Source organism: Drosophila navojoa, chromosome 4 (assembly GCF_054131105.1).
Source record: "Drosophila navojoa isolate 15081-1374.11 chromosome 4, UAZ_NAV_1.0, whole genome shotgun sequence".
In the NCBI taxonomy this organism is placed as follows: Eukaryota; Metazoa; Arthropoda; class Insecta; order Diptera; family Drosophilidae; genus Drosophila; species Drosophila navojoa.
Genome location: NC_142892.1, coordinates 20750809 through 20775160, shown reverse-complemented (window position 1 = coordinate 20775160; position 24352 = coordinate 20750809). Strand labels below are relative to the sequence as shown.

At 39.6% G+C, this 24352-nt stretch overlaps 7 protein-coding genes across 7 annotated transcripts; 4 read left to right on the top strand and 3 right to left on the bottom strand.

Annotated features, from left to right (window-relative positions):
* Window positions 1-91: 91 nt before the first annotated feature.
* LOC108650603 (cyclic GMP-AMP synthase-like receptor) lies at window positions 92-1754 on the top strand. Its single transcript, XM_018099789.3, has 3 exons — window positions 92-399; window positions 463-1160; window positions 1231-1754. The coding sequence occupies exons 1-3, from the start codon at window positions 231-233 to the stop codon at window positions 1420-1422; spliced, it is 1059 nt and encodes a 352-aa protein (XP_017955278.1). The 5' UTR covers window positions 92-230; the 3' UTR covers window positions 1423-1754.
* Window positions 1755-2081: 327 nt separating this feature from the next.
* On the bottom strand, window positions 2082-3088 carry LOC108650671 (uncharacterized). Its single transcript, XM_089259515.1, has 2 exons — window positions 2345-3088; window positions 2082-2262 (listed from the first exon to the last, which is right to left on the bottom strand). The coding sequence occupies exon 1, from the start codon at window positions 3002-3004 to the stop codon at window positions 2438-2440; it is 567 nt and encodes a 188-aa protein (XP_089115641.1). The 5' UTR covers window positions 3005-3088; the 3' UTR covers window positions 2082-2262; window positions 2345-2437.
* A 3901-nt stretch (window positions 3089-6989) lies between these two features.
* Window positions 6990-8979, top strand: LOC108651886 (uncharacterized). Its single transcript, XM_018101815.3, has 2 exons — window positions 6990-7274; window positions 8712-8979. Exons 1-2 carry the CDS (start codon window positions 7175-7177, stop codon window positions 8966-8968), a joined length of 357 nt encoding a protein of 118 aa, XP_017957304.1. The 5' UTR covers window positions 6990-7174; the 3' UTR covers window positions 8969-8979.
* Window positions 8980-10245: 1266 nt separating this feature from the next.
* Window positions 10246-14226, top strand: crim (QVR superfamily protein crim). Its single transcript, XM_018101813.3, has 3 exons — window positions 10246-10436; window positions 10560-13064; window positions 13992-14226. Exons 1-2 carry the CDS (start codon window positions 10379-10381, stop codon window positions 10979-10981), a joined length of 480 nt encoding a protein of 159 aa, XP_017957302.1. The 5' UTR covers window positions 10246-10378; the 3' UTR covers window positions 10982-13064; window positions 13992-14226.
* mtTFB1 (mitochondrial transcription factor B1) lies at window positions 11108-12179 on the bottom strand. Its single transcript, XM_018101810.2, has one exon. It carries the CDS (start codon window positions 12177-12179, stop codon window positions 11190-11192), a length of 990 nt encoding a protein of 329 aa, XP_017957299.1. The 3' UTR covers window positions 11108-11189.
* Window positions 12297-12619, bottom strand: Ccdc56 (Coiled-coil domain containing 56). The gene has a single exon (XM_018101816.3). It carries the CDS (start codon window positions 12617-12619, stop codon window positions 12353-12355), a length of 267 nt encoding a protein of 88 aa, XP_017957305.1. The 3' UTR covers window positions 12297-12352.
* LOC108651880 (F-box only protein 32) lies at window positions 14112-23684 on the top strand. The gene is made up of 3 exons (XM_018101809.3): window positions 14112-14342; window positions 20985-21310; window positions 21401-23684. Exons 1-3 carry the CDS (start codon window positions 14236-14238, stop codon window positions 22057-22059), a joined length of 1092 nt encoding a protein of 363 aa, XP_017957298.1. The 5' UTR covers window positions 14112-14235; the 3' UTR covers window positions 22060-23684.
* The last annotated feature ends 668 nt before the right edge of the window (window positions 23685-24352 follow it).

The window sequence follows — 24352 nt, the reverse complement described above, 5'->3', positions numbered from 1 at the left end:
AAACTAATCGAAGGCCTTTGAATAGAGTTGTTTAGCTGCTCTATAGTTGCTCTTGCATGATAAACATTAAAATTGCAATCCATGTGTGCAAAATGAGTATGTGTGAGTGCGGCTGTCTATAGATCTGGTAGCTCGGCCGATAAGAAAGCGCAATCGATTTCCCGTCCTTCTTTCCAAGTGTACTTTTTTCGGCGAAAAACCGTTTTTAAGTCTTTTGTTAACGCAGCATAATGATTTTCGAGACTGCTATTGAGAAAGTCATTGAAAAGATCAGCTTTTCGGAGCTGGATTACCAGACCTGCATCAGCGATGTGAAGTATATTGTAGATGCGCTGGACGCGGCTTCAAAGAATAAATCCACATTTTTCAGCAACATTTTCGCCGAACTGGGAAGCACAGGTATGGGGTGCACGTGTAGTATAACATCAGCAAAATAAGTTACATAAGTGAAATCTGTTGCAGTGACATTTATGAAAGGCAATGCTATTGATTCAATGCCCGACTTCAATTACTTTCTGCCCTTCAAAATGCCACTGAAAATGAAGCCAATTTTTTATGTTAATAATCGCAAAAGCTTGCTGCGTCTCAAGTGCAAGGAGAAGCACGTTCTTGTAGAAGACGGATTTGTCTCGGCTGAATGTTTCCACGTTCTGCTCAGCAAGCACGTGAAGAACATACTCGAAGAGACGAAGACAATTGAGTGCTCCGGCAGAGTCTATAAATTGTCCTGGCACATGCGCAAGATGGAAAATCAGATCTTTGCGTACAACATCAAGGCGGACCAAGTGAATGCAGACGAGCAGGATCCGATTATAATGACATTTGATTTTGTGCCCGTCTTCAAATTTCTGATGTACGAGACTCCGCTGCCCAACAGTGTGGCCGACAATGTGGAGGGTGCTCGCTACTGGATAATCTGCAGTGCCTTCATACAGGATGAGATTTCAATATTCTCCAAGGTCACCCCATACTGGCAGATGCTGAAGCCTGCTCAGAAAGATAAGGCTAGAAACACAGTGCGTTTGATTAAGGCTATAGCCAAAAAGCACCATGAGGAGCACTTTCTGGAGGTCTGCAGTTCCAAAAGTGAAATCTTCTGGCGTATCCAGGAGCTCGGAGAGGCCTACAACAACTATAGTCAACCGATTTTTTTCCTGGAAGTATGTAGTCAGCCAGCAACTGAATACCTAACGGTCATATCCTAATATTTGATCATTTCCTCCATTGCAGATATACGCTCGTATCATCAATAATATTATTACCAGGTTCCGCCCGTTCCTGAATTTGACCAAGAGTTTCAAGTTTCTGAAGCCATTCGATGACGTCCTACACATCAATGAGTTTTTGAAGACCCTTCAGATGAATCGGGAAATCGACATGAATGTAGTGCTCCCAATTTTTGGCCTGCCTAACGAAATATGATTACAAATTTTTGTTTATTTTTATGCTGATGTCTTAACTTCAGTTTTCAATTTATCTTTATGTATGTATGAATAGATGGTTTAGACACCATAAACAAACTAGAAATCAAAACAAACTACGTCGTGCATTCGAATTTGGCATGCAAATTTTATCATATCACAGCAAATAAAATGGAATTTGAAAACAAAGCAAAAATGAAAAAAGATGGGAATTCCTAAGGCTCGTCTGCTTCGATCTGCACAAATCTGGGTTCTCCGGCCGTAGCCTTGCCTTTGTCGAGCTCCGTTTAGTTGACAAATCTGACCAATTAAAATTGTATTTGTATTTCTTTATGCAGAGATTTTATTGGGGCTTAGGCTTGTATACATATATGTATGTATTTTGGGTTATCCACGTCATTCATTTTAAATTCAATCGCCAGCCAGCCGGATCGTGAAAGTCGACGGCGTCACTGTGGCGTCAGAAAGTCGCCGGCATTTCGGACTAGTTCCACTATGCTTAGTGAAAAGGCGAGCGGTACGAGCGGGATGGGATGCTGCTCTGCTGCCGCTTGGGTTAAACCCGAATCAAGATATATTATTCAAACGGAGACTGCTATTTGCCAAAAAAGAAACAACAGAGCACAGAATTGGATGAAATAATAATTGATTGGCTCAATATCGCGTGGTTAAAATATAATTTAATTTTCATTAGTTTACAGTTAATTTAGTCTATAATAATATCCCAAGCGTCTGTCATCCAATTCGTCAGCCGCTAAGTGATTTTTGCCAGTGGAGCGTTCAGGTACTAAAACGCAACGCGTGGGACGGAACACAGACGAGAGAATACAGACATTAGCCACTGTGTGCGAAAAAAATTAACAAATTAAATCGACCGTGTTAGGCTAATTTGGTCAGAGAAAAAGTGCTCCATTCCCACTTACGAAATGCTCAAAGTGGTTCTAAGCCCTTAAGACCTTTAAATATTTTATGATTGACTATTCATAAATGACATCCCATGCCATATCTATCCATATCTATTGGACATTTTTGCTTTTCTTTTGCTGTGTGCTCAAATTAGAGCCTTGCTGTTCCCCTCTAGACGTGGAGGCGCAGTTGCCGTCGTCTATGAACAAGGGCTGGCTGCTTTTAATGTCCTTCAATTCTTCCTCAGAGGACAGATGCGATGCCAACGACCCATGGCTTGTCGCAGGGTGTCCCGATGACCGACGGCTTATGCTAGACGCGATGGACACCCAGCTCTCATCAGATGCAATCGCACTGTTCCCGGCATAATTTCTGAGGCAAGTGCATTGGACAGCTTCCGAGTGCGCATCGTTGGTCCTCGATTGTGTCTTACTGTTAAGCATTGGCAGTATATCTTCTGCATGACTTCTGGCAAAATAGTGATTATTGTACTCCTCAACGAGGCCCAGACGCGTTGCGATACCTAGCAGCGTTTGAATCTTTTCCTTAAAGTCTTTTGGATCGGCGTCAGGCATGTTGGTGAAATGGACCAGGTGATCCACTGAAACGGGTTCGTTAATTCTCTTTAAGCACTGAACCAGCTGCTTAATAATAGTATTCAGTGGTTGATCAGACATTATAAAATTTTTTTTCGTTTTTCGATTTTTATAAAATTAGAAAATAAAACGTTACTAAGCGCCTACAATGAAACTGAAATGTGTATGATTTGGGCTAGACCTGAATTCTCGAATCTGTGTATGAGTTTCAGTTTTAAATTCAGGCTCACTACGATAGATGTAGCTCGATAGATTTTTCGATAACACTTGCGACAGACACATGAACTAAATCGTAGGGCTATAAATCGCAATTTGCAATTCAAAATTCAAATTTTTCGATAACTGAAAGTTTATTTTCTCATGCCACTTCACATTTATAGTTTTTCAGCTCTACTATACCAGAACTAGTTCAGATTGCAGTGAAGCTTCTAGAAATTAAGAACTTTTCTTGGATTTGATGGCATAAATATTTTATTGATGACATACATACATACTATGCGACTGCGTACATATCAACTGGAAATGAATTTATGATATTACTATGCCAGAAAATAGGAATAATAACTATAAAAACAAAACAAAAAAATTGTCGAATTCGCAGAATTTATCGTGGCGTCTCCGAGACGGAGCTCGCGTCAAAAATTCCTGCATAATTAGACACAAATCGGAGTCAAAATGCTGCGTTCACATTTCGACCGGGAAATAGATTTTAAAAAAACGTCTATAGACCGGACCGGTCTGGACGGTAGCGACGTCGGCGACGTGTAATAAAAACTTCACGCAGCGCTCCATCAAGCGATTAGCACATGGCAGAGGCTGGAGCCTAGCACTGAGACGACAATGGAGGCCAGATGGAGATGGAAGTGGAACTGGAGACTCAGACGAGAGCCTAGCAACGGCGACTGATAAACAAAACCACTCAAAATTAGTTGATGGATTATTGTCAATTTCTTTGGCGCCAGACTTTTAGCTTCTGCTCGCATGATTTTTGTATGCGGATTTCGTAGCTCGGGATTTTTCGATAAATATGCAAATTGAAGTTAAATTTATTAATGAAGTTTGCAACGAAATGACTACAGAAATTTCTTTCCCTATCACTCGGTTCCCAAACAATTCTGGGGAATACCTAAACAAAATGTTGATCCTCATATAACAGCCCAAAATAGAGGAAAAAGAAACAACAAAGATTAAAACAAAATACAATTTTAATATCTTTGGCTAAAAGCTTTCAACTTATTTGTTTTAATTTGGAATTGGATGGGTGACTAGATAAACGTATCATATACAGCTATACCATTAAAAGATATTTCAATTTATGTGGCTGACAAATCTGATGGGAACATTGCAGTCGGCGGTTAGTTCTAATTAAATTTTATTTTTCTCGAATTTGCTAAATTATGCAAACTTTAAATCTTGTTGGAGAGTAGGTCAACCTTTCAAATCTATATCCAAAACTGCAGAGTCTACATTCTTCCGATTTGTCATACTGCCAATACTGAATCTATGGCATATATTCATAAATCTGTAGAATCATCTCATCTCATCTGCTACTAATTTAATTTAAATCTTAGGGCTTCATATGAACAGAAACCGCTAGTGAAGGCTGAGCATTTCTGAAAATAAATATATTCTCTCTTCGCTAAAATATTGAAAATAGATCAAGTAAATAAGATACTCTAATTGACACTTTTGATCCAAGTGATTGATATAACCGAATTCCATGAAATCTAAAGCATTAAACTCTATTCTTCTCCAGACAATATGTAATTCACACAGCCTTTCTATACTTATATGCACATCTGTATATCCAAAAGCTAAGGCAAAGTATTAAAATTTTCTAAATACCATGTTCTTAAATATTATTTTATTTAAAAAATATTATATTAAATAATTCTTACTGTTTATATAACGCATTTCGTATTTCCACTCAGACGATTCAGAAGTGATGTGGGTCTCATATCTATGGACGCCAGCCTATTTATAAATACTTTTCATCACTCTAGGATATATGCACATACATATTTATGTATATACACATGTATTATATATAGATTGTTTCTCATTGTACTCAGCGCACGTCCGATGAAATTAATCAGTAATTAATTGTTCACAAATCGTTTAGTAAACACGATACGATGCCTATGGGGCAGGGGGGCGGAAGGAGGGGGTGCGAGGGAAAGGCTGTGAAGAGAACCTAAAGACTTGCTACTGTATGCGGCGTAGACTGTGTTTTAATAAACAATTTGTTACTAATTATGCGTCACGTCAAAACAAAAACCTCAACTTTATAAATATTTATCAATTTGTGTTTATTTAATTTCTCGTATTTTTTTTATCGCATTGTTGTTTTTGCTGTGTTTTGTTTTGTTTGTTTTCTGTTTTCTGTTTTCTTTTAGTTACAATGCCACATTGGCAGAGCGAGCACGTAGTCCAAAAATGAGCAATAACATTAATACGAATCAACAATAAATCAGCTATAAAACGGCTGCTCCGAGTGGAATTTTTAGCATAGTCGTCGCTCGTCCACTCGCCCCTCCCACACCTCACACCTCTTCGCCTAAAGCTGAGCTGTACCCGGTCATAATTAATAAATTCCAGCGTGCGCCGCCAAACTGAATTCGCCGGGCCAAGGCAATGTCAAAAAGCAACGGCGACGGCGACGGCAAACACAACCAAACAAACACAAGCACAACAAATTGACGTCACACGGTCGTCGCTGCTGGAATCGCCTGTCGTAGTTGTTGTTTGTTGCAAGTGTGACATGCGTATCGGGCCTGGGAACGGGTTAAACGTGTATTCAGAGCCCCAAAGATACAAACAAATGAGAAGCCCCAAGCAACAAAACAGAATGAAACATCCAAACAATCGCATCAGAAACACTTCTCTAGCCTAAGCTTCCAATACAAAAGCATAAAGCATAGAACAGTCTGTTCGCCCAATTGGCTTAGATCTAATAGAACTGTCGGAAAATCCAATTGGTTGACAATTCGGAAATTTCAGATAAGCGCGATGTGTGTAGTATAAGATTTAAGAAGCTGCTTGCCTTTACTAAGTATACATCAAGAAAGACGGGCAATGCCGGACACAGATAATAGGTATTTAAACTCTGGTATGCAATAAAGAGAGGAACAAAAAAAAAACAGAAGACAACAGGCGACTAGTTTCCATTAAGCGATACGCCCCCTGACGGCCAACGGCGTCAACTTGGCGTCAGTCGAATGGGATAATAAGCACTGCTGGAAGACGGTGGCTCTACTGCAAGGCGGGTTCATCAAGCCCCTGTCAGGACCAATTAAAACACACTCTTGTACTCATGTATGTGTAAGTACATATGTATGTATTTGAGCACAATGCAGCCTCAGCAATGTCTATGTGTATGCTTTCACATGCATATGTATGTACATACATATGTATGTATAAAAATAATAAACATATCAAATCAAACTGCTGGCGATGATTAAACAATAAGAAACTCATTTACGAAACGATCAGATTGCCATTAATGGAAAGCGGCAGACTGCGAGAATGATTGCGAGCATTCCAAAACGCCCCCAAACCAGCTAAATCCGCCTACTGCGTCCAGACGGATTTAGATAAAACCACCGGCGAGCCGTTGCCATTTCGAGCGATCGACCAATCAATTATACAAACTGCAAATAATGCAAAACAATGGAGACGAAGCGTGGGCGAGCCATAGAAGAAAAACAAGAATGGCGGACGCAGACTGTTCGAGCTAAGTAGAGAAAAAGCATTTTGCCGGCAAGGCGAATACTCTGTAACCTACACACACAGACGCACAGGCAGAGCTACATATGTATGTATGTATGCAAAGTGCAGAGATTTATGGTGCGCGTTAGGCTCGGAATAACCCAAGACGCAAAAATGTGAGGCGAAAAAGCTAAATCAAAAAATAAAAATAATAAAAAAAGAAAAAAGCGAAGCAAGCAAACAACGCAATCAAAAAGAAAACATGTGCTTCGCGAGCCCCCTGCGCACAAGAGAGTGTGAGCGAGCGAGAGAGGGAGAGCGAAAAGCAGGTCTGCGAATTCGCTTAAATATGAGCGTCACTGGCCGCTGTAGCTTCAGTTGCTCACTGACAAGTGCCCAGTGCAAAGCTCTACGCGCATTGTGAACAAAAATAAATCCAAGTGGAAAGAAAACCAATTGCACAATCAATTGCAAACCTATAGAAATCTACAAATTATTCATTTAATACTCAACTAAATACAAGCACAGATAACCAAACTCAATATGTACGCGGAAAAAGTTTTTATCGCACTCGCGCTCATCGCCTGCCTCGCCTGCATTGCCGAAGCGGCTGTCTACACGCAGCCCGCGTTCCTTCATCCTGGTTAGTACTCATCTCCAAACCTCCCATTAGAGACCAATACAGACAGAAGCCCTAATTAGCTCAGGTTCTTTGTGAGGTTAAATGCAAGTTAAACAATTTCGACTCGATAAAAAATCTTAATTGCAATTTTTAAAATGCGAATTATACGTCATTGGCAAGCGCATAATTAAAATTTTAATTAAAAATACTTGTGTTGTTGTCACAAACGACCTTTTCCAACAACAATAAAGAAAGAGCGAATCGAGCTAAAAGCAGTTGGCTATATAAATGATTGACTTATTGTTCAGTTTGAGCAAAGTTTGATTTTTTGTTTGTGTTACAGCGAGTTTGTAGCGCTGTTTTCTTTGTTTTAATTGTAACTGTTTGGAGGTCGTGTTAAATGTGTTTTTTTTTTTTTTTTTTTTTTTGCGCCTTGTTCAACTCTATTTTTATTTGTATCTTATATTTGTTTTGCCTCATCTTTTTTTGATTTGTTTTTGTTTTGCTGTTGTCGTTGACGTCAACATACAAATACAAAGATATCATAACAAACAACGCAAAACAGTCAGCCAAATTAGCAACAACAAACTTTGTTATTTTTTCATGTTTCTTTCTTTTGCTTTTGCTACAATTTTTCGTTGGGTTTTTTCGCGTCTGCCAAAAATTAGCATAAGAAATGTGCTGATTTTTAATTGCTGTCGCCTTCGTTGTTGTTGTTTTTGTTGATCATTTATTAACAAATTTGAAGCGCTAATTTGCATAGCTATGCGGATTTGTAACACAAATGTCGCCAAGTCTTGATAAAAATATTTTTATCTCGATTTATTTGAGTGCGATCTCTTATTTTTTATTTCTTACTTTTCATGAAGGTCGTCCAACTGCTGACCGGGTTTTCGACTTTCGGTTTAACGATATAAAAATAGTCGATGAGTTCACAGCGAATTTCTTTCAGACCCGTAAATCCAGCAAATCGAGCAAGAAAAAAAAAACACAAAAAACAATCCAAAATGAGTCTGCGAAGCTCTTTAAGATCGCGACCTAAAATGGCAATTGGACGTGCTGGAGTATCATTAATCAAAGTTGGTTGTAGCCGACGGCCAATTGTTATAAATAATAATAAAAGCGAGGCTGTCAATTGTTTGCTCGCAAGTACCGCGCGAGTGTAGTTTAATGAGAGAGTCGCTCGTGACTGGCAAGTTCGTCGCTTAAGTCTTTCGATTGTGTTGTGCCCAAAATAAAATTTAAAAGCAACTTCTCAGGCATCATATAGAGCTCATATATATTTATAGCCATGTATATATATATATGTAAGCCAGAATATATAGAGATAGTTTTTGCATAGCTGTTGCTACGACTTCCTTGTAATAAAGCACGACTTACTCACACACACACACACACACACACACACCCAACTTCCGCTTTATCTGATTCTCATTATTCTTCTTCTTATTATTATAGCTCATCCCGGCAAATGCTACGATCGGCTAACCAGACGCGCAATGCTGCCCGACAAGGAGTACAAGCCGAAGGGCATCTGTGCCGCCATGACGTGCGACATTGAGGCGCGTCAGATCAATATCGAGACCTGTCCCTACATCGAGATGCCCGGCTGCGAGGAACTGCCCAGCGACCTCAACTGGAGCTTCCCCAAATGCTGTCCGCAGTTCAAGTGCGTCGACTTTAAGACCGGCAAGGAATTCATTGTCTCCGTTTAACTGCAACAACACAATAACAACAACAGTGGAGCGCTGCAGCTCCACATATCTCTCAAAAACGGGAACAGTGCCAAGAGCAAACGGGGGGAGGGGCGGGGCCTGTGCCTAAAACGTGATTTTACATAAAATGTATTCGTAGTTCTCTAGATAGTCTGACTGTGTGAGTGAATGAGTGAGCGTGAGTGAGTGTTTGGTTGTGTGAGCGAGTGTATGTGCGAGTGTATGTGTGCATGTTTGATTGCTTGTGTCGCGTGAATGTTCCCAATAGGCAGGCATAATTTATTTATTATTATAACTGTATATACCTCTCTATGCATATATCTAAGGAGAAGCAATTTGCATTCATTTTTCCTCTCAATCATGAACAACAACATAATTTATACTATAATTAATAGTTTGACTCTGCTGTTTTTGACTTAATCAAAAACTTTGGTATGCGATATTTGCAAATGTATAAATTGTTTAGTTAGCAATACATAAAAAATATAAAATATATAAATACATATAAAGAAATATTAAATTAAAGAAATATTAATATTTAAAGCTTGTTTTTCATTTGAAATCAGTCCAAAAAATGTTATTCGTTCTCTGATCCAATCAAATTTCGTCATTTCCATATTTAAGCATCTTCAAGAGGCTCCAACGTCCACTGGTCTTACGCGCTTTATTTGGGCTTTGTCAACAGCGGCGGTAGTCAAAACCGTTTTTATTCAATTAGCAGTGCCGACGCCGCCTCGACTTTGCCGGCTGATTCATCTTGGCCTTTTAATTTGGCAAACATCGCACATTCCGCTATAAAAAAAAATTACTCCAAAAGCGCTCTCCAAATACGAGCAAAAGTTTATTGGACCCCTGGGCCGTACATGATCTGCATACATAACTGGCAAAGCTAAAAATACACATGACTTTTGGCAGGAAACAATATATACTTATATATTCATATATGTATGTATATATAGATATATAAATATGCCGTTCGGAAATGCTTTGTGGGCTATGCAAATAGAAGCAGTTTCATAGACATACGTGTTAAAAAAAACAAACACCAATGTGAGTCAGAGTCTAAAGTGACTAGCAAAAGTTGTAAACAAACAGCAGACACGCAGATAATGCGAATTTACTGTCTATAAACTAGGTGAGGTTGACTTTCACATATACAATGTATAGCATTGCCAGTGGTATTGCCAAGGCTTCAAAGTTGGCGCCTTACTTATGAATGTTTTCCAACACTAAAATTAAAACTGTTGCGGCACAAAGCGGTGTGGTGGCTGCCGATAACATAACATTCGATAGCTTACACATATGTCATCGTTAACATAGTTTGGGCGTTGTTTTCGTCGCAAAAGTGCAATTGTTTCTTATTTATTTTGTTTATTAATTATTTTCAATTTCATTGAGTTATCAATAAAAATGCAAGCGCAAACCTCGCTTACTGTGTTGCTGCTAATAGTAGGATTTGTACACGAAGGTACGTCAAAAAATTTTCCAACAGGCTGAAGAAGAAGAAGAACAAACAAGTCGTAAACATTTTCAAAGTGTGAATCCATTAGAGCTAGTTATACCTCACTAATTGATGACTCGTTGTTAACAGGTGCCGCCATTTGGTGTTACCGCTGCACCTCCGCAACGCCCGGCTGCGCCGACAATTTCAACTGGCGCGGCATTGGTTTCCTGGGCGAGCAATGCCCCGAGAGCAACGACATCTGCGTCAAGGTGACGGAGCGCCGCGGAGCCAAGGAGACAATAACACGGGATTGCCTCAGCGCTCTTAACTTCCGCACCGACATTCCAGCTGATAAGTACGAGGGCTGTCGCCCGGCCGCCAAGGATGTGCGCCTGGCCCACTACGTCAACCACACGATCAAGGAACACGATGTGAAGCGCGACTTCTTCACGGAAACAACGTTCTGTTTCTGCTTCCTCGACCATCGCTGCAACGGAGCCAGCAGCACTAAGACCTCAGCCATAGCTGCTGCTGCTGCTCTCCTGCTGCTGCTCGTCGGCATCTACTGATTAGCACCAAAACAAAGTGCCGAAGTGCCTTAGCTTTAGTATAACGACAGCTTAATTTAAAGCTCGAATCTCGTCCAGCCACAACATTCCGTCCACCAACGCTCTTTGTACAATTTAAAATTACAATTCTACAATTTTACGGTTTCTCTATTTACCGAACTATTTATGTAATACAAATTTTTACAATATATATAACATAAGTGAAGTCTCAATTCAGCGCCTGCTTGGGAGCCCGGTAATCGTATTTGGCTACTTCGGGATGTGCGACCAAGTGCTCCGCATAGGCATCGGCCAGGCGCAGGCACTCAGCCACAGACAGCTCGAAGGGTCGCATCGTATCCTTAACATCGGCGCGCTGGAAGAGCGCCTGTGTCGTCTCCTCTCGGCCTTCTAGAGGCAGCAGCGTGCTGTAGCCACGACGACAATATTTCTGACGCATGCTGAAGATGTGACGTACGACGCGCTCCACGAGTGGAAAGGGGAGTTCCGTCTTGGGTCGTTTGAGTGGAATCACTTTGACGACTCCAACGTCCACCTGTGGCTTCGGCACAAACGCCTTGCCCGGTATGATGAACTTGAGCACCGGCTCGGTCCATATTTGCGACATTACCGAGAGGCGACAGCGTTGCTCGCTACCCACCTGGGCGCAAATGCGCTCAGCCACTTCCTTCTGGAAGGTGAGCGTCATGCAGGTGTCATTTCTTCTAAACGCCCCGCGTCTCCGGGACAGATCGTCAAACCAATTGATGAGCAGCCGTGTCGAGATGGCAAATGGTAGATTTCCTATAAGATGAAGGCGCTGCGTGGTATCGGGCACATGTTGTTCGATGTTGAAGCGCAGAATGTCTTCGTGATAGATCTCCACTTCTATGTCCAATGGGCGGGCGCATTCGCGCAGCAGCTGCAGCGTTTCGGTGAACCGGGCATCCTTTTCAACTAGCAACAGACGCTGTGGCTGGCGACGCAGAATGGAACGCGTTATGCCTCCGGGTCCCGGACCCACTTCCAAGACAATGTCATTGTTATCTATGCGGCCAGCGGACTTGACAATTTTGTCCGTTAGTCGCTCGTCCATAAGGAAGTTCTGGCTGAGCTGCTTCATGGCCTGCAGCTTGTACAGCTTTACCAGATCCCTGATGCTGGGCAGCGGCGGCAGACGCATGCCGCTACTGAGGATGCGCGCTGAGGCTTGAGACATCTATGGACGAAGCGAAAAAATTAGTTCCAAAGTGCTGACCAGAGATCACCGAGTACTTACAGTGTTATTAGTAGTTACGCAACGATTTTAGAAATGATGTAAAATTGAAATTGAAGAACAAGAGCTTACAAACTAACTAAGGCGATACGGAGTAACAGGTGCGAGGATCAAATTTAGTTGGTGTTTACTTTCTTGGGCTCCTCGAAGTCGTCGAGGAACTTCTCCTGTTGCACCGAGAATATGGAGTAGCCGTAAATGGCCAGAACTGAGAAGCCAAGCGCTCCGGCTGTTAGCAAGTTGTTGCGTCGCACACGTTTTAATTTCTGGACACGATCCAAGTTCTGCTCCTCGATCAATTTCATGAACTGCAGCTGGGCTTTGTCTAGCTTGGGCGCGGTTTCTCCGTACTTGATTTTGGGTCCTTGTTCCGATGCCGACATTATTGCTCAAATCGGGTTTAGTTTTTTAACAGTCTGACTGATAAGGGCTTTTCCTATTTAGATTACAAGTTTCGGCAAAAATTATGAAACTCACATGAATTAGTGGTGTGTTAGAGCATTAATGATATGTTATTATCGAATACTCGATACAAAACAGCCGGTGAGTCGATAGGTCCTATCGATGTTGCTAACACAATGTTTAGCAACAATTGCACAATGTAAGCAACATAGTGCCTTCTGATTGGGGGCTCGAGTGCAACGTGAAAAGCTGTGTGAAGCAGTTCGTGGAGTTTGTGGAGCTGTTCGCTAGCATTGTACTCTGTGTTCCGTCGATTGCTATTAATTTACAAGTCGCTTGAAAATTGGTAGCTAAATTACTGCCACTGCTGAGCGATAGCAGCGTGGAAACTAAGCCCAATCCGAGACCAGCCAGCAAATTAACAATGTGCGTAAATAATAATAGTTTGTATGTTGGCAAAATGAAATACTGCGTTTTTTATATGAGCAATCCACATTTAAATACATAAATATGTATGTACATTCATATACACTCAATCAATATGTATTGTGAATAATGTGTGTGAATAGCGAAAAATTACTCAATTGAGGAAATGAAAGCGAATCCCAGCTCAAATACCAACACAAAAATTTGGTTGCGTGCTTTAAACCAAGCTGGAAAAAATGTATTACAAAAATAATATAACAAGCAACAACAACAAAAGCAAAACAAACGCGTAATTGCAGAAATCAGCTGTGTACCTACAGCTCCACGTTCGTACACACGCACACAATGACAGCCAGCCAACGACACATGAGCAAAGGCAGCAAAACAAAACACGATTCGTGCTCCAATTGAGCGCCAAACAGTTATATTCTCTGTCCCTGCCAGTTCCCCTCGTTCTAAAAGTCAGACAACTAACAGCTGGTTGAGCGCTTACGCTCTCTCTCTCTCTCTCTCTATCGTTCTCTCTGGCTGTTGTTGCGTATTCTCCTATCTTCGTATTCTCTGACTCTGACAATTTGCCTTTATATGGTTCGTTTTTATTTTGTTTTGATTCTACAGCGCAATCAACTTGGCCAGCACTTTGATGCACTCTCGCTGGGAATTTCATGACAAGTTCTAGAAAGAGAAATTTAAACTGAGCAATTTAGCACAAAATGAGTATGTGTCTTCGTATATTAATTTGGGCAATTCCAAATAAGGTCGGCTGCGTGCGACGTTGATAAGTCGCTATCGCCTGGGTAAAGGGTATAGATGGGTCGACTCGATGGCCTAATTTCTGCGTAGCTCGGAAAATGCGCAACAAATTTTTGTTGCACTGCTGACTGAATACAATTTTGAAATTTCACAATTTTCTTTCTACTCTTACAGCCAATAACAGACACAGACATCTCGCTAACCGAACTTAATAAAACGCATATTAACATACTATTTAAACCGCGTTATTCAAACCGCCGTCCGCATAGAAATTGCAAAACAACAAAATAATATCATAAGCGAAAACTAAAAACATAAACATAAGAGTAATTAAAACAAACTCATCATACGTAATAGACCGTAATAAGTGAAAAAAATAAAATAAAATCAAAAACCCGAAAAAAACAAAGCAACACACATGGCGTTCATTTCGAAAGATTTTCGTTCACCTGGCGAAGCTTGGGTCAAGACAGACGAGGGCTGGGAACGCAAGAAGGTGCTCGAGTGTGGCGGCAAACGCAAGCGGTAAGTTTTTTTTTATAATCATTTTGATTTTTTATTCACATGCGATGGACAATAGACAGCTCTGATTAGCAATCAATTGATCGATGACAAAACTCTTTTATGACAATCGATTTGTATTGCGTATGCATGCACAATGCACACACATTCGGCACACAAGACAATGGAATATGTTAACTTGAAAGTTTGAACTTGTTCACTCCATTTAGGTCACATGCACAGCCTACTTAGGCATATTTACATATACATATACACATACATATGTATGGTATATACAAACAATGATTGACCTGCCACATCTGGAGAACGTAATTTTTGAAAATTAAATTATAGATCAGATAAAGTGGCATCAAAATTTGACAGATTAAATGCCAAGGCCACCGGAACTGATTTTGGTTAAGGAAATTTAAGCCAAGGCTCTTGGACGACCTACTAAAGTTCTTATCAGTTAGTTACTTTAGGTAATTTGTATAAATATAACATATGCATTTACACAATATATGACGAGGATGTTATGAAAACCTAACAATAATTGTATTTTTTGCCTTGTTCAAAACACAATAGCGTTTGCCTTCTCTTTAACTTTTAACAAAAGAAGAAAAAACAGCTTTAGTGTTGACTACACAAAATAGCATCAAAGCAAAGAAAACAAATACAAATAATGAACTGACAAATGTCGAAACCGTTTTATTGTGCCCATGAATTAATAAGACTGGCCACACACACAAAAAACATTGAAATTTGTTAAGTTAACATACCAACAATTTAGAATATGTATACATATGTACATACATACCTACAAATATATACATACATACATACATATATCCACATGTGGGTGTTTGCGTGTGCACTTGAAGAATATTACATATGGACATATGTATGTACGTACATGGATACTTAGAGATATATGTATCGATATCTCATTTGGAGTGCAATCGCTAAAATGACTCACGGCAAATGAGTGTGAAAGTGCAAGCAGCATCGGCAGACGAAAAGGGAGAGCTGCTGCTGCCGTTGCTGCTCTAGGCGCTCCCATTTGATTGATGGCAATTTGATTTACAATAAAATCGCAACATAAGCAAAAACCAATGGCTGGCAAGGCTGTAAATAGAAATCCGGCAACCCCGAGCCAGTTAGTAAACAAAGTCATAATAGATGCTATAAAAGCGTTGATGGTAAATGATTAAGTATGAAAGTAGGGCCTCAAATACAATAATATACCTACACGAGGGGAGTTTAATCACTTGCAGCTTTTTGGCGTTCAGCAGAAGAGTGTGGGTAAGAAAAAGACTGAAAAAAGAAATATGATTATATAACTATAAATATATAAAAATATATTAGACTTTTACATAAAACTAAAAGTTAAAATAGAAGAAATGTAAATTTATTTGTTTTTTAATGTTAAGTTAATTTATATGTACATACAATATGTCTTAAATGAACTTGCTTACTTCTTAAGCCACCCTCGCCCATGTATATCAGTGCTAGTCTCTTCTGCAGCAGTTAGGCTCAAATCTCAGGAGAGGGGCACCATAACACAAATCCCAAACGTGACGAAGCGAAACGTGGCTAGCTGGAACGCGCTCGTTCAACTTACTTGAAAGCTGCACAAAGTTTTACATAAAGCAGAACACCGTAAAATGCAAATGCACAGGGGTAACAGAATTCAGTTTAAAGTGATTATTTTGACATGTCAAAAAGCACATTTTTCAAAAAAAAATAAAAGAAAAAGATAAAGAGGAAGAAAATACTATTTTTGGCATTTGTCAGGCGCATTCGGCAGACGGCGCATGGTTCTTATATGGTAGAATATTGAAATACCTATGCATATATGTATGTATATTTGTATATGAGTGTATGCATGTTTGTATGTGTGCATGCGGAAGCGATGCACATAAATATGTATTTATGATACAATTTGAAAATAAATTTAAAATTAGCCGCTGGGAGTTAGAAGAGACGTAAATATAGAGATACAATTCCCTGTAGGCACCACATATTTACTCATGTATATGTAAATATATATGTATGTGTGTATTTTTGTTAAATTTACATTTAGATTAAAATCTCATTTTCAAAAAAATTGGTTTTCATTGCTGAAGGTCCTTTTTTGGCTTTTATGTAAAAACTTAACTAGGCGAAACCTTGGAAACTTTAACTCAACTCAACTCAACTCAAACACAGTTCGCCCTTTGGGAGGGCGTGTAACTCGGTCAAGTTTAGTCGAAAGTGCGGGCTGGTATGGGTATGTGTGTTAGTGAGTGAGAGAGAGAGTGTGTGTGTGAGTGTGTGTGCGGTAGCTCAAGGTTCCGTAGCCATTTTATGAGCCCAAACTTCCGCAACGAATCGATTTTAAGTAGGGCGCCAACACGAAATCTCAAGCAGGCCAAATTTATGATCCTATGATTGGGTCAAATAGCTTTTAGTCAAGGGTTCTCCAGAAGGGGAGCAGGTAAAAATAGCGTAAATTAAGTTTAAATTCAAAACTAAACAATAAAAGTTTTCATGCAATAGGAAATGTCTTTGATACGTAAGTGGAAAGTTTCATAACCGCCTCAACGAATATTTTATTATTTTGCGTTTCTACAATATATTTTTCCCATAATTTTGTGGATCAATTAAACATGCAATTGCCCAACTCTACATTGCCAATACTTCGTAATGCACTCCATTAATAATTAAAAATTCCAAAAGCCAAATTTCCAATTACATAAAGCCTCAAATTTAATCAGAGTAGCTGCACACGCGGACATGGATTAGGAATTGGACGTGGACGTAGACGTGGATGTGGATGTGGATGTGGACATGGATACGGACGTGGATGTCGATGTCGACATTGATGTCGATGTAGATGTGGACCCACTTTCACTTGCACTCTCCATTGAACATTTGTTGGCCTTTTGAATTGATTCGCTATTGCATTTATTTTTCCTTTTCTTCTCCTTCTTCTTCTGGTGCACTTTCAAAAGCCAAAGAAAATGCGTTCAATTTCATTTATACACTGGCGAACAAGGTTTATGTTTTACTGATTCAGCTTGCAACATAGAGTTTTACTATTGTCAGGAAATTTTAATATACGCATACAATAAAAATAGATTTATTCCAAATATGTATATTCTTTTAAATTTTAGAAAATTGAATGTACGTGATTGCCATGAAATTTACATAAGAATTTAGTCATATATAAACTTTAACATCATAATTTAATAATTATATTTTTCGCATACACATGGAAGATAATATTATTTATATAAAATACAAATATATACAAATTATATTACATATAGAAAAAAAGTATACAAATTATTTTTCTAATGGATTTGATTTTATGCCACTTATTTGAGATATTATTTACTTCTTGTAGAGTATAATATGTACATATATTAAAATATATTTCAAACTTAGATTCGAGCTAATTGAGATTTATTGTATGAACTATTTAATTTAGTTAATAACAACAAATATAGACTTGTTGCTATGATATAATTGTAGTAGAATTCCTAGTAGAATCCTTTATACTCATTTTCGGTATATAGTGCCAGTTTAATTAATAAATTCCAACATTTTGTTTTACAAATTTTCATAACTCTAATTCTCGGCTTCGCTTTATGACGACGATTTTTACCTTTCTCTATTTTGTTGCTCAGTGTAATGAGTGCACTTATCATTTTGCTATGGCGCCCACTTTATTGTATCTCTGTTACTCTTTCTCTGTCTCTCTACGTCTTTCTGTTTCTCTTTCTCCCTCCTTAAAATTAGTTTGTCATTAGCATATCGTGGGTCCATGATCCGAAACAAATAAAGCTTTGATACTGAAATTCTACGCAGTTTCCAACTGCAAGCTTTTCTTCTATATAGACTGCCAACTTCTAGCTCTGTCATTGGTCTATTCATAGCCGTTTGGGAGCGACAGCGACATGTGATAGCTCCCAACTTCGCCTAAAATTAGACCAGAACTCGACACGGCTTCACTTCACATCACTTTGCTCACTCTTTCTCTCCCTGTCATTCTCTGTCTCTCTCTCTCTTTCTTTCTCTTTCTCTGTCTGCATTTCCCTGCTTTCCTTCTGCTTCTGCTCAGCCTCAATAATTAAAGTCTAAAAAGGTCGCACACTTAAAAATAGACAAGCGAATTGCAGTTGGGCCCTGATCTCAGCCGCATTCGTTGCATTTGTTTAATTTGCCCAAAACAAAGGTAAACGAACGCTTGATAGCGATGGCTATGGCTATGGCTATGGCATGGCTATGGCGTCGTTGACTGATTTATATGAATCACGTGGTCGTCGGCCCCCAACAACTCTCTCTCTCTCTCTCTTTCTCTCTCACTCTTTCTCTCTCGCTCTCTTTGTTCCACTGCATTGTCATCATCTCTGGCATCCATGCTCCGCCAGCCGAAGCCAACGCCAGCGCAGCTGCCACAATTGCTGCCAGCTCCGATCCTACAGCTTGGGCCTGCTCGCTGAGCATCAAACAATAACAATAACAACACTAACAACAATCATTTCTTCTGTTATTATTTTGCTAATGGCGGCTGACTATGCACTTTTGTTACCTGTGCAATGGCCATGAAAATGTTAAGCCTATTTCACAAAATTTTCTGCAGAAATTAAACCAAAGTCTCGATTTAAATTGCAGAGGCGCTTAGAGTGGGAGAAGAGGGTATATTGGTTTTGTGAACAGTGAATCTAGGGTATCGTTTACTCATTAAAACTAAATACATAACATTCGGCATGTATGTATGTAATTATACACATATATACACATAAACTCAGGTGCAGCCTTATCTTGTGTACTGAAGGTGTGTTTATATATGGATGTATGTGTATTAATTTTAATGGCTTTGGCAATTCAATTGTGATTTCAACTTGAAATTTAATTGAATCTATACATTTATAATTGTATATATACTCATATAATATAGTTTATATTGTTGAGCCTTCTTGAAGAGCATGGCATGGTTAATTGGTTACTATATCTTAAACAAATGTTTACCTGTTAGCACTCTATTTTGGTATTACTTCTCACGTCTATTATCTGTAAAACAAATTATGTGCATACAAATATACGTAGATCTTAAATAGATTGGTTTCCAAGAAGTTTTTACCAAAAATGTGAAATCCAATAAATTTATGGCACTGAGCTAAATGAACGCGTACTAGGCATGGCTTTCTTGAGAATGATGAAACGCAACAAAAGTAAAAGTCTTGGGAAATGTATTGGAAAGTTGAGTATTAATCATTTATTTTGTATACTTCTCTATTGGAATCCAATTAACTTTTAATATTTAATAAATAAATTTCGTATATGTATTAAATCCGATTGTTTAATAAAAATAACTGTAAAATTGTACATTCCATTACTAAATTGCTTCCCTTTCAAAATCAAATCTCTTTAACATTACATGATTATTTTGTAGTCTAAGGCCTCGAAGAGTGATAATTACGCTCGAAATTGTGCAGAAAATTTAGTTGAAACACGAAATTGCAATTAGTTGACCAATTGTTGTGGGCAAATCGTTGACGACAGATGCAAAGACAGAGGCCCTTCACACACATTCGCCCAACCAGACACATACACACACACACATACGTAGCGAGACTGACCCAGTTTAGTCCATAATTGAAATGCATTCGCCCAAGGACATGTCATGTCCTCGTTGGCAGCGATTGCCCAGCTAAGGGAATAGCCGCATTCTAAATATGGTCAAGGCGCATCGATCTGATCGAAATGAAGTCGGAATTAGATTAGTGAACCATATCGAAAAGCATGAATATATGGCTAATCCATGTGAGCTAAAGTTAATATTATGAAAGAAGAGAGTTTAAATGAAGGTTTTCCTTAAAAAGAAACAAATTAGTTAAATTGAAGAATAATTAAATTTCTCTTATTTGTAGTTTTTATAGTTATGAAATGTTGAGAAAAACAACTTTGAATATATTGAATATTGTAAATAAATATTCCAATATCATGATTCATATATCAGTACGACGAACTGAGTCTAGCTCCTCCATCCGTCTTGTAAATGCGTACTCTATGTATGCGTGTGAGTCTCTATTAACGATATTCAATATTTATATGTACATATCTATTTATATTTACGTTATATATACAGTACCATATATATACTGTTTAGAATAATGTTTACTGCTCATAATATATGCTGGCCTCTGACCAACTCTTCTAACGTGATTGATTTATGGGAAAGACCTAAACGATTTCCTCAGTGCAAAGGCCGACACATATGTAATTGCTTGGGGTAATATTCGTGTAATTGGCCAAAAGCGAAAGACTTGACACTGGTAAAGCAGTTGCGGGCCCCAACGAGTGCAATGCTTTATTTAATAAACGGGTTTCAGCTGCCACATGCAACATGTAATATGTGCAACAGCTGACGCAGTAGCAGCAAAAACTTGGCAACTTCCGCCTCTTCAAAAAGCTGTTAACAAACGTTTAAAATAAAGCAAATAACACTAAAACTAAAAACCCAAAAATATTTGCCATCAACTAAGAGACAGACAGACAGAAAGAGAGAGAGAGAGAGGGAGAGAGAGACTGTGAAATAGATAGACATTGTGATTGCAATCACTTCCGAATGTTGTCTTTGACTGGCTCTAACAGCTTTTCATGTTGTTTCCATTGCAGCCACAGCTCGGAGGGTAGCTGCCCGGAGGCAACGACCAGCAGCAGCAGCAGCAGCGGCAGCGGCAGCGAGAGGGAGGAGGAGCAGGAAGCGGGCTGCATGCCGCCGCATTATCACATCACGATACGGTGCACCCGCGAGATAGCCGGCTTCAATGGTCTGAGCGAGGCGGTGAAGCGTCTCGATTTCCGTCGCTCGGTGCGGGATCGGAAGCGCTTCCACTACATCTGTGCGTTCCTGCTGCTGGTCTCCAACAAGGGCATTGCCAGCCTGCCGGGCAGCGCACAGCGCCAGCTGCTCCAAATGGTCGAGGAGGTGGCCTCACATGGTAAGTAATAGCGCACTAACCTGTTGGCCAGTTGTAGGTCACATCTGAGCCAGGTTCAAACTGGAATTGATAACCGGTTTCTGTTTGCAGTCAATGACAGCCAGCAGCATCCGAACGTGCTGCGCAGACTGGCGCTGAAGCTGGAGCACATTGTCAACCAGGAGAACCAGAAGTGCTGGGGCAAGCCGCTTGGCAGCACCTACCTGTGGCAGGAGCATATGGCCCGGATCAAGCGCATTCAGCGCGTGGCCAGCCAGATCGAGATCCGCGAGCCCGACCCGGAGGCACGACCCAAGCTGCACGAGCTGCCCGAGGAGTGCGTGCGCGAGATCATCTTGTGCATTGCCGACCATCGGGACTTGGAGTCGGCCGCCGAGGCCTGGGAGACCATGGCCAAGCTGGTGTCGGAGCAGCGCATCTGGCGTGAGCTGACACGCTTCCACTTCAACCAGCGACAGATCAGCACCATACTGGACCTGGACAAGATCAAGCAGATGGGCGAGACCAAAGACTGGAAGCAGATCTATCATCAGCTGCGACGCACCTATGGCGTCAACGATGACTACCAGTTCGCCGAGGTGCTGGCACTCTGCCGCTCCTGCTGCTGCCTCTTCTGGCCCTCCGATGGCCATCCGTGCATCATTGACCAGAGCCCCGACTACAAGCAGCGCGTCCAGGAGGCGGGCGGCCAACTGGCGCTGGCTCAGCCCGTGCCCCCGGCACAGTTCTTGAAGTACTTTTCATTGTAAGCTCGAATAAACAGAGACCAAGGCGCAGGGGGAGGGAGGGAGGGAGAGAGAGGAGAGAGTAAAGATATATATAAATATTTTTAAAGCCAGAGAGAGATACAGGGTGCTCCAGCCAATGCTGAGGCTGACGAAAGCCTGCGAAATGCGAGAGACCATTTTATGTGTGCGTGTGTGTGTTAAAGTTTTTTAGATTCTGGGACGGGCAACGAGTGAGAAAGACAGAGAGGTGGAGGGAAAGGGGAGAAAGCAAAGTGATAAAATCTGAACACTACATAATTATATATAATTTACGATTTGAGCAGCTCACTCCTAGGCTGAGTTCGCATGGGTTCTGTTTGGACTAGACTTTCGTCTCTGCAACGCATCCGTACGTGCTATAAGTATTGTTTTCAGAGAGCTCCGTGAAGCTGAGTTTGATTTTAACTAAACTATCCCAAAGTCTTCATTTCAAATTAAATGTTTGTTGGCCTTTAAACGAACTTTTCATTTGAAACAGAGACAGAGAGAGGGAGAGAGTGGAAGAGTGGGAAAGAGCGAGCATCACATAGGAGGTTGTGATCCCGAGCAAACAGTCCCAAAATGTATTTCAGTAATGCAAATTGAACTGCCACAAATGTGCGAAAACTATGTAGAGTAAATGATACTTTTCTGTCGGTCGACTATATTTTGAGAGTAAACTGAAGAAGATGTGGAACAACAATTTGTTGGACTTGAGGATTATTAGGCACAGTTTTGTGTATATGAATTTTAAACGATCTTTTTAGCATTTAAGTGTAGATTATTTTTATTGTCAGCTGTTTTTTGGTGCTACATTCGCTGATAAGTTGATCAAGTTAACCAGTTATCCCAGTTGTCCCAGTTGTCCTAGTCCAAACGTGTTACGAAATCAAAACTCTATTTACGATAATTAAATCCCTTTTAAGAGTTACAAAACAAAGACAAAAACAAATACAGAAACAAAAGTAAAAGCAAAAAGAAAAAACAAACGCAAATAGAAATCATGTGATGTTGCAGGAAGCAAAGCTAGAAACGAATACACCTACCTAAAAATAATAAAGAAAAGTATGATACAAAAAGATATATACGAATGTATGTATGTACTACCTAAATCGGAATCAAAGAAATATAAAATATATACATATGTATATGTATATGTATGGATATGTGGAGTACATCATGTATAATCCAGGATCCAAGTCTAATTTAATCAAATGCCGCCAGTCAGGATACAATATATATATACAGATATATAAGTCTTAATGTTAAGCAAGGTAAAAAGTACGAAAACATATTTTCCAACTCCAAAGCAAAGAACACTCTCGACTTAAATATTAAGAGCGTGTTTCTTTTTTAACTGTAGACAATTCAAGATTAATGCTTAAAGGCTTTTTCCGGATCAGCTCAGTCTGCTCCCATCCAATTTATGTATAAAGTTAAGATCTGATTTATAGACCAGATTACAAAAGAACAAGCAAAGTAAACAAACAAACAAAAAAAAAAAAAAAAAAACTTAAATATGTGCAGAATACTCTGCAGAATATTCAGCTTTTAACTGCATGTCCTATGCGTGATCGTATTTGTACGAATATTTTTATGTTTAAAATTAAAAAAGAAATAAATAAAATCTTAAATATTTATGAAGCCAAAATACGTTGTTTTTACTTGCTAAACATATATAAAGTTTTTCTTTCATATAAATATCAATGTAATTCCACTCAAGCTATCGTAAAATCACACCCTGTATGGCGCTCTTTTGCTTATAAATCCAAGTGATTCACCTGCTCAGCAGCGCAATAGGCAAATCGAGCACAATCTATTTTTATACAGTGAGCCCTTAAGTATTGAGCAAAAACTACGAACTAATGCATATTCATGCTATATGTATGTATTGGTGATCCTTAACATCCGTTCCACCCTCTAGTTCACAATGCATTCTTATATTTCTTTTACTCAATTTACTCTTGTCCAAAAACGACTCAAGAGCTGAGCTGAGTCAAGTGAGTGAAACTGCGCCTATAAAAGCGAGAAGCAGCGACAGATTTGCTTCAGTTTTGTCGGTGATCTGCCGCTGAGTTGTCGTCTGTGGTGCTGTGGTTCTGTGGTGGGGTTCTTATAAGTCCTTTCTTTTGTCAATATTTAATGGGCATACTTGTTAATGTTATATGATATTAATAATAGCTATCGGTATTGCTATTAAAACAAACATTTTAGCTGTATGCATTATAATAATCATGTTGTTACGTTGTTTAATGTTAATGATCGTTACATGATAGATAATATATCATAATGATGC

Bases quoted from the DNA above. Each gene is read 5' to 3' on its own strand.
- LOC108650603 (XM_018099789.3), top strand. From the start codon at position 231: ATGATTTTCGAGACTGCTATTGAGAAAGTCATTGAAAAGATCAGCTTT. The intron at 400-462 runs GTATGGGGTGCA...AATCTGTTGCAG, and splicing joins CGCCGAACTGGGAAGCACAG to TGACATTTATGAAAGGCAAT. The intron at 1,161-1,230 runs GTATGTAGTCAG...CCTCCATTGCAG, and splicing joins AACCGATTTTTTTCCTGGAA to ATATACGCTCGTATCATCAA.
- LOC108650671 (XM_089259515.1), bottom strand. From the start codon at position 3,004: ATGTCTGATCAACCACTGAATACTATTATTAAGCAGCTGGTTCAGTGC.
- LOC108651886 (XM_018101815.3), top strand. From the start codon at position 7,175: ATGTACGCGGAAAAAGTTTTTATCGCACTCGCGCTCATCGCCTGCCTC. The intron at 7,275-8,711 runs GTTAGTACTCAT...TTATTATTATAG, and splicing joins GCCCGCGTTCCTTCATCCTG to CTCATCCCGGCAAATGCTAC.
- crim (XM_018101813.3), top strand. From the start codon at position 10,379: ATGCAAGCGCAAACCTCGCTTACTGTGTTGCTGCTAATAGTAGGATTT. The intron at 10,437-10,559 runs GTACGTCAAAAA...CGTTGTTAACAG, and splicing joins AGTAGGATTTGTACACGAAG to GTGCCGCCATTTGGTGTTAC.
- mtTFB1 (XM_018101810.2), bottom strand. From the start codon at position 12,179: ATGTCTCAAGCCTCAGCGCGCATCCTCAGTAGCGGCATGCGTCTGCCG.
- Ccdc56 (XM_018101816.3), bottom strand. From the start codon at position 12,619: ATGTCGGCATCGGAACAAGGACCCAAAATCAAGTACGGAGAAACCGCG.
- LOC108651880 (XM_018101809.3), top strand. From the start codon at position 14,236: ATGGCGTTCATTTCGAAAGATTTTCGTTCACCTGGCGAAGCTTGGGTC. The intron at 14,343-20,984 runs GTAAGTTTTTTT...TTTCCATTGCAG, and splicing joins TGTGGCGGCAAACGCAAGCG to CCACAGCTCGGAGGGTAGCT. The intron at 21,311-21,400 runs GTAAGTAATAGC...TTCTGTTTGCAG, and splicing joins CGAGGAGGTGGCCTCACATG to TCAATGACAGCCAGCAGCAT.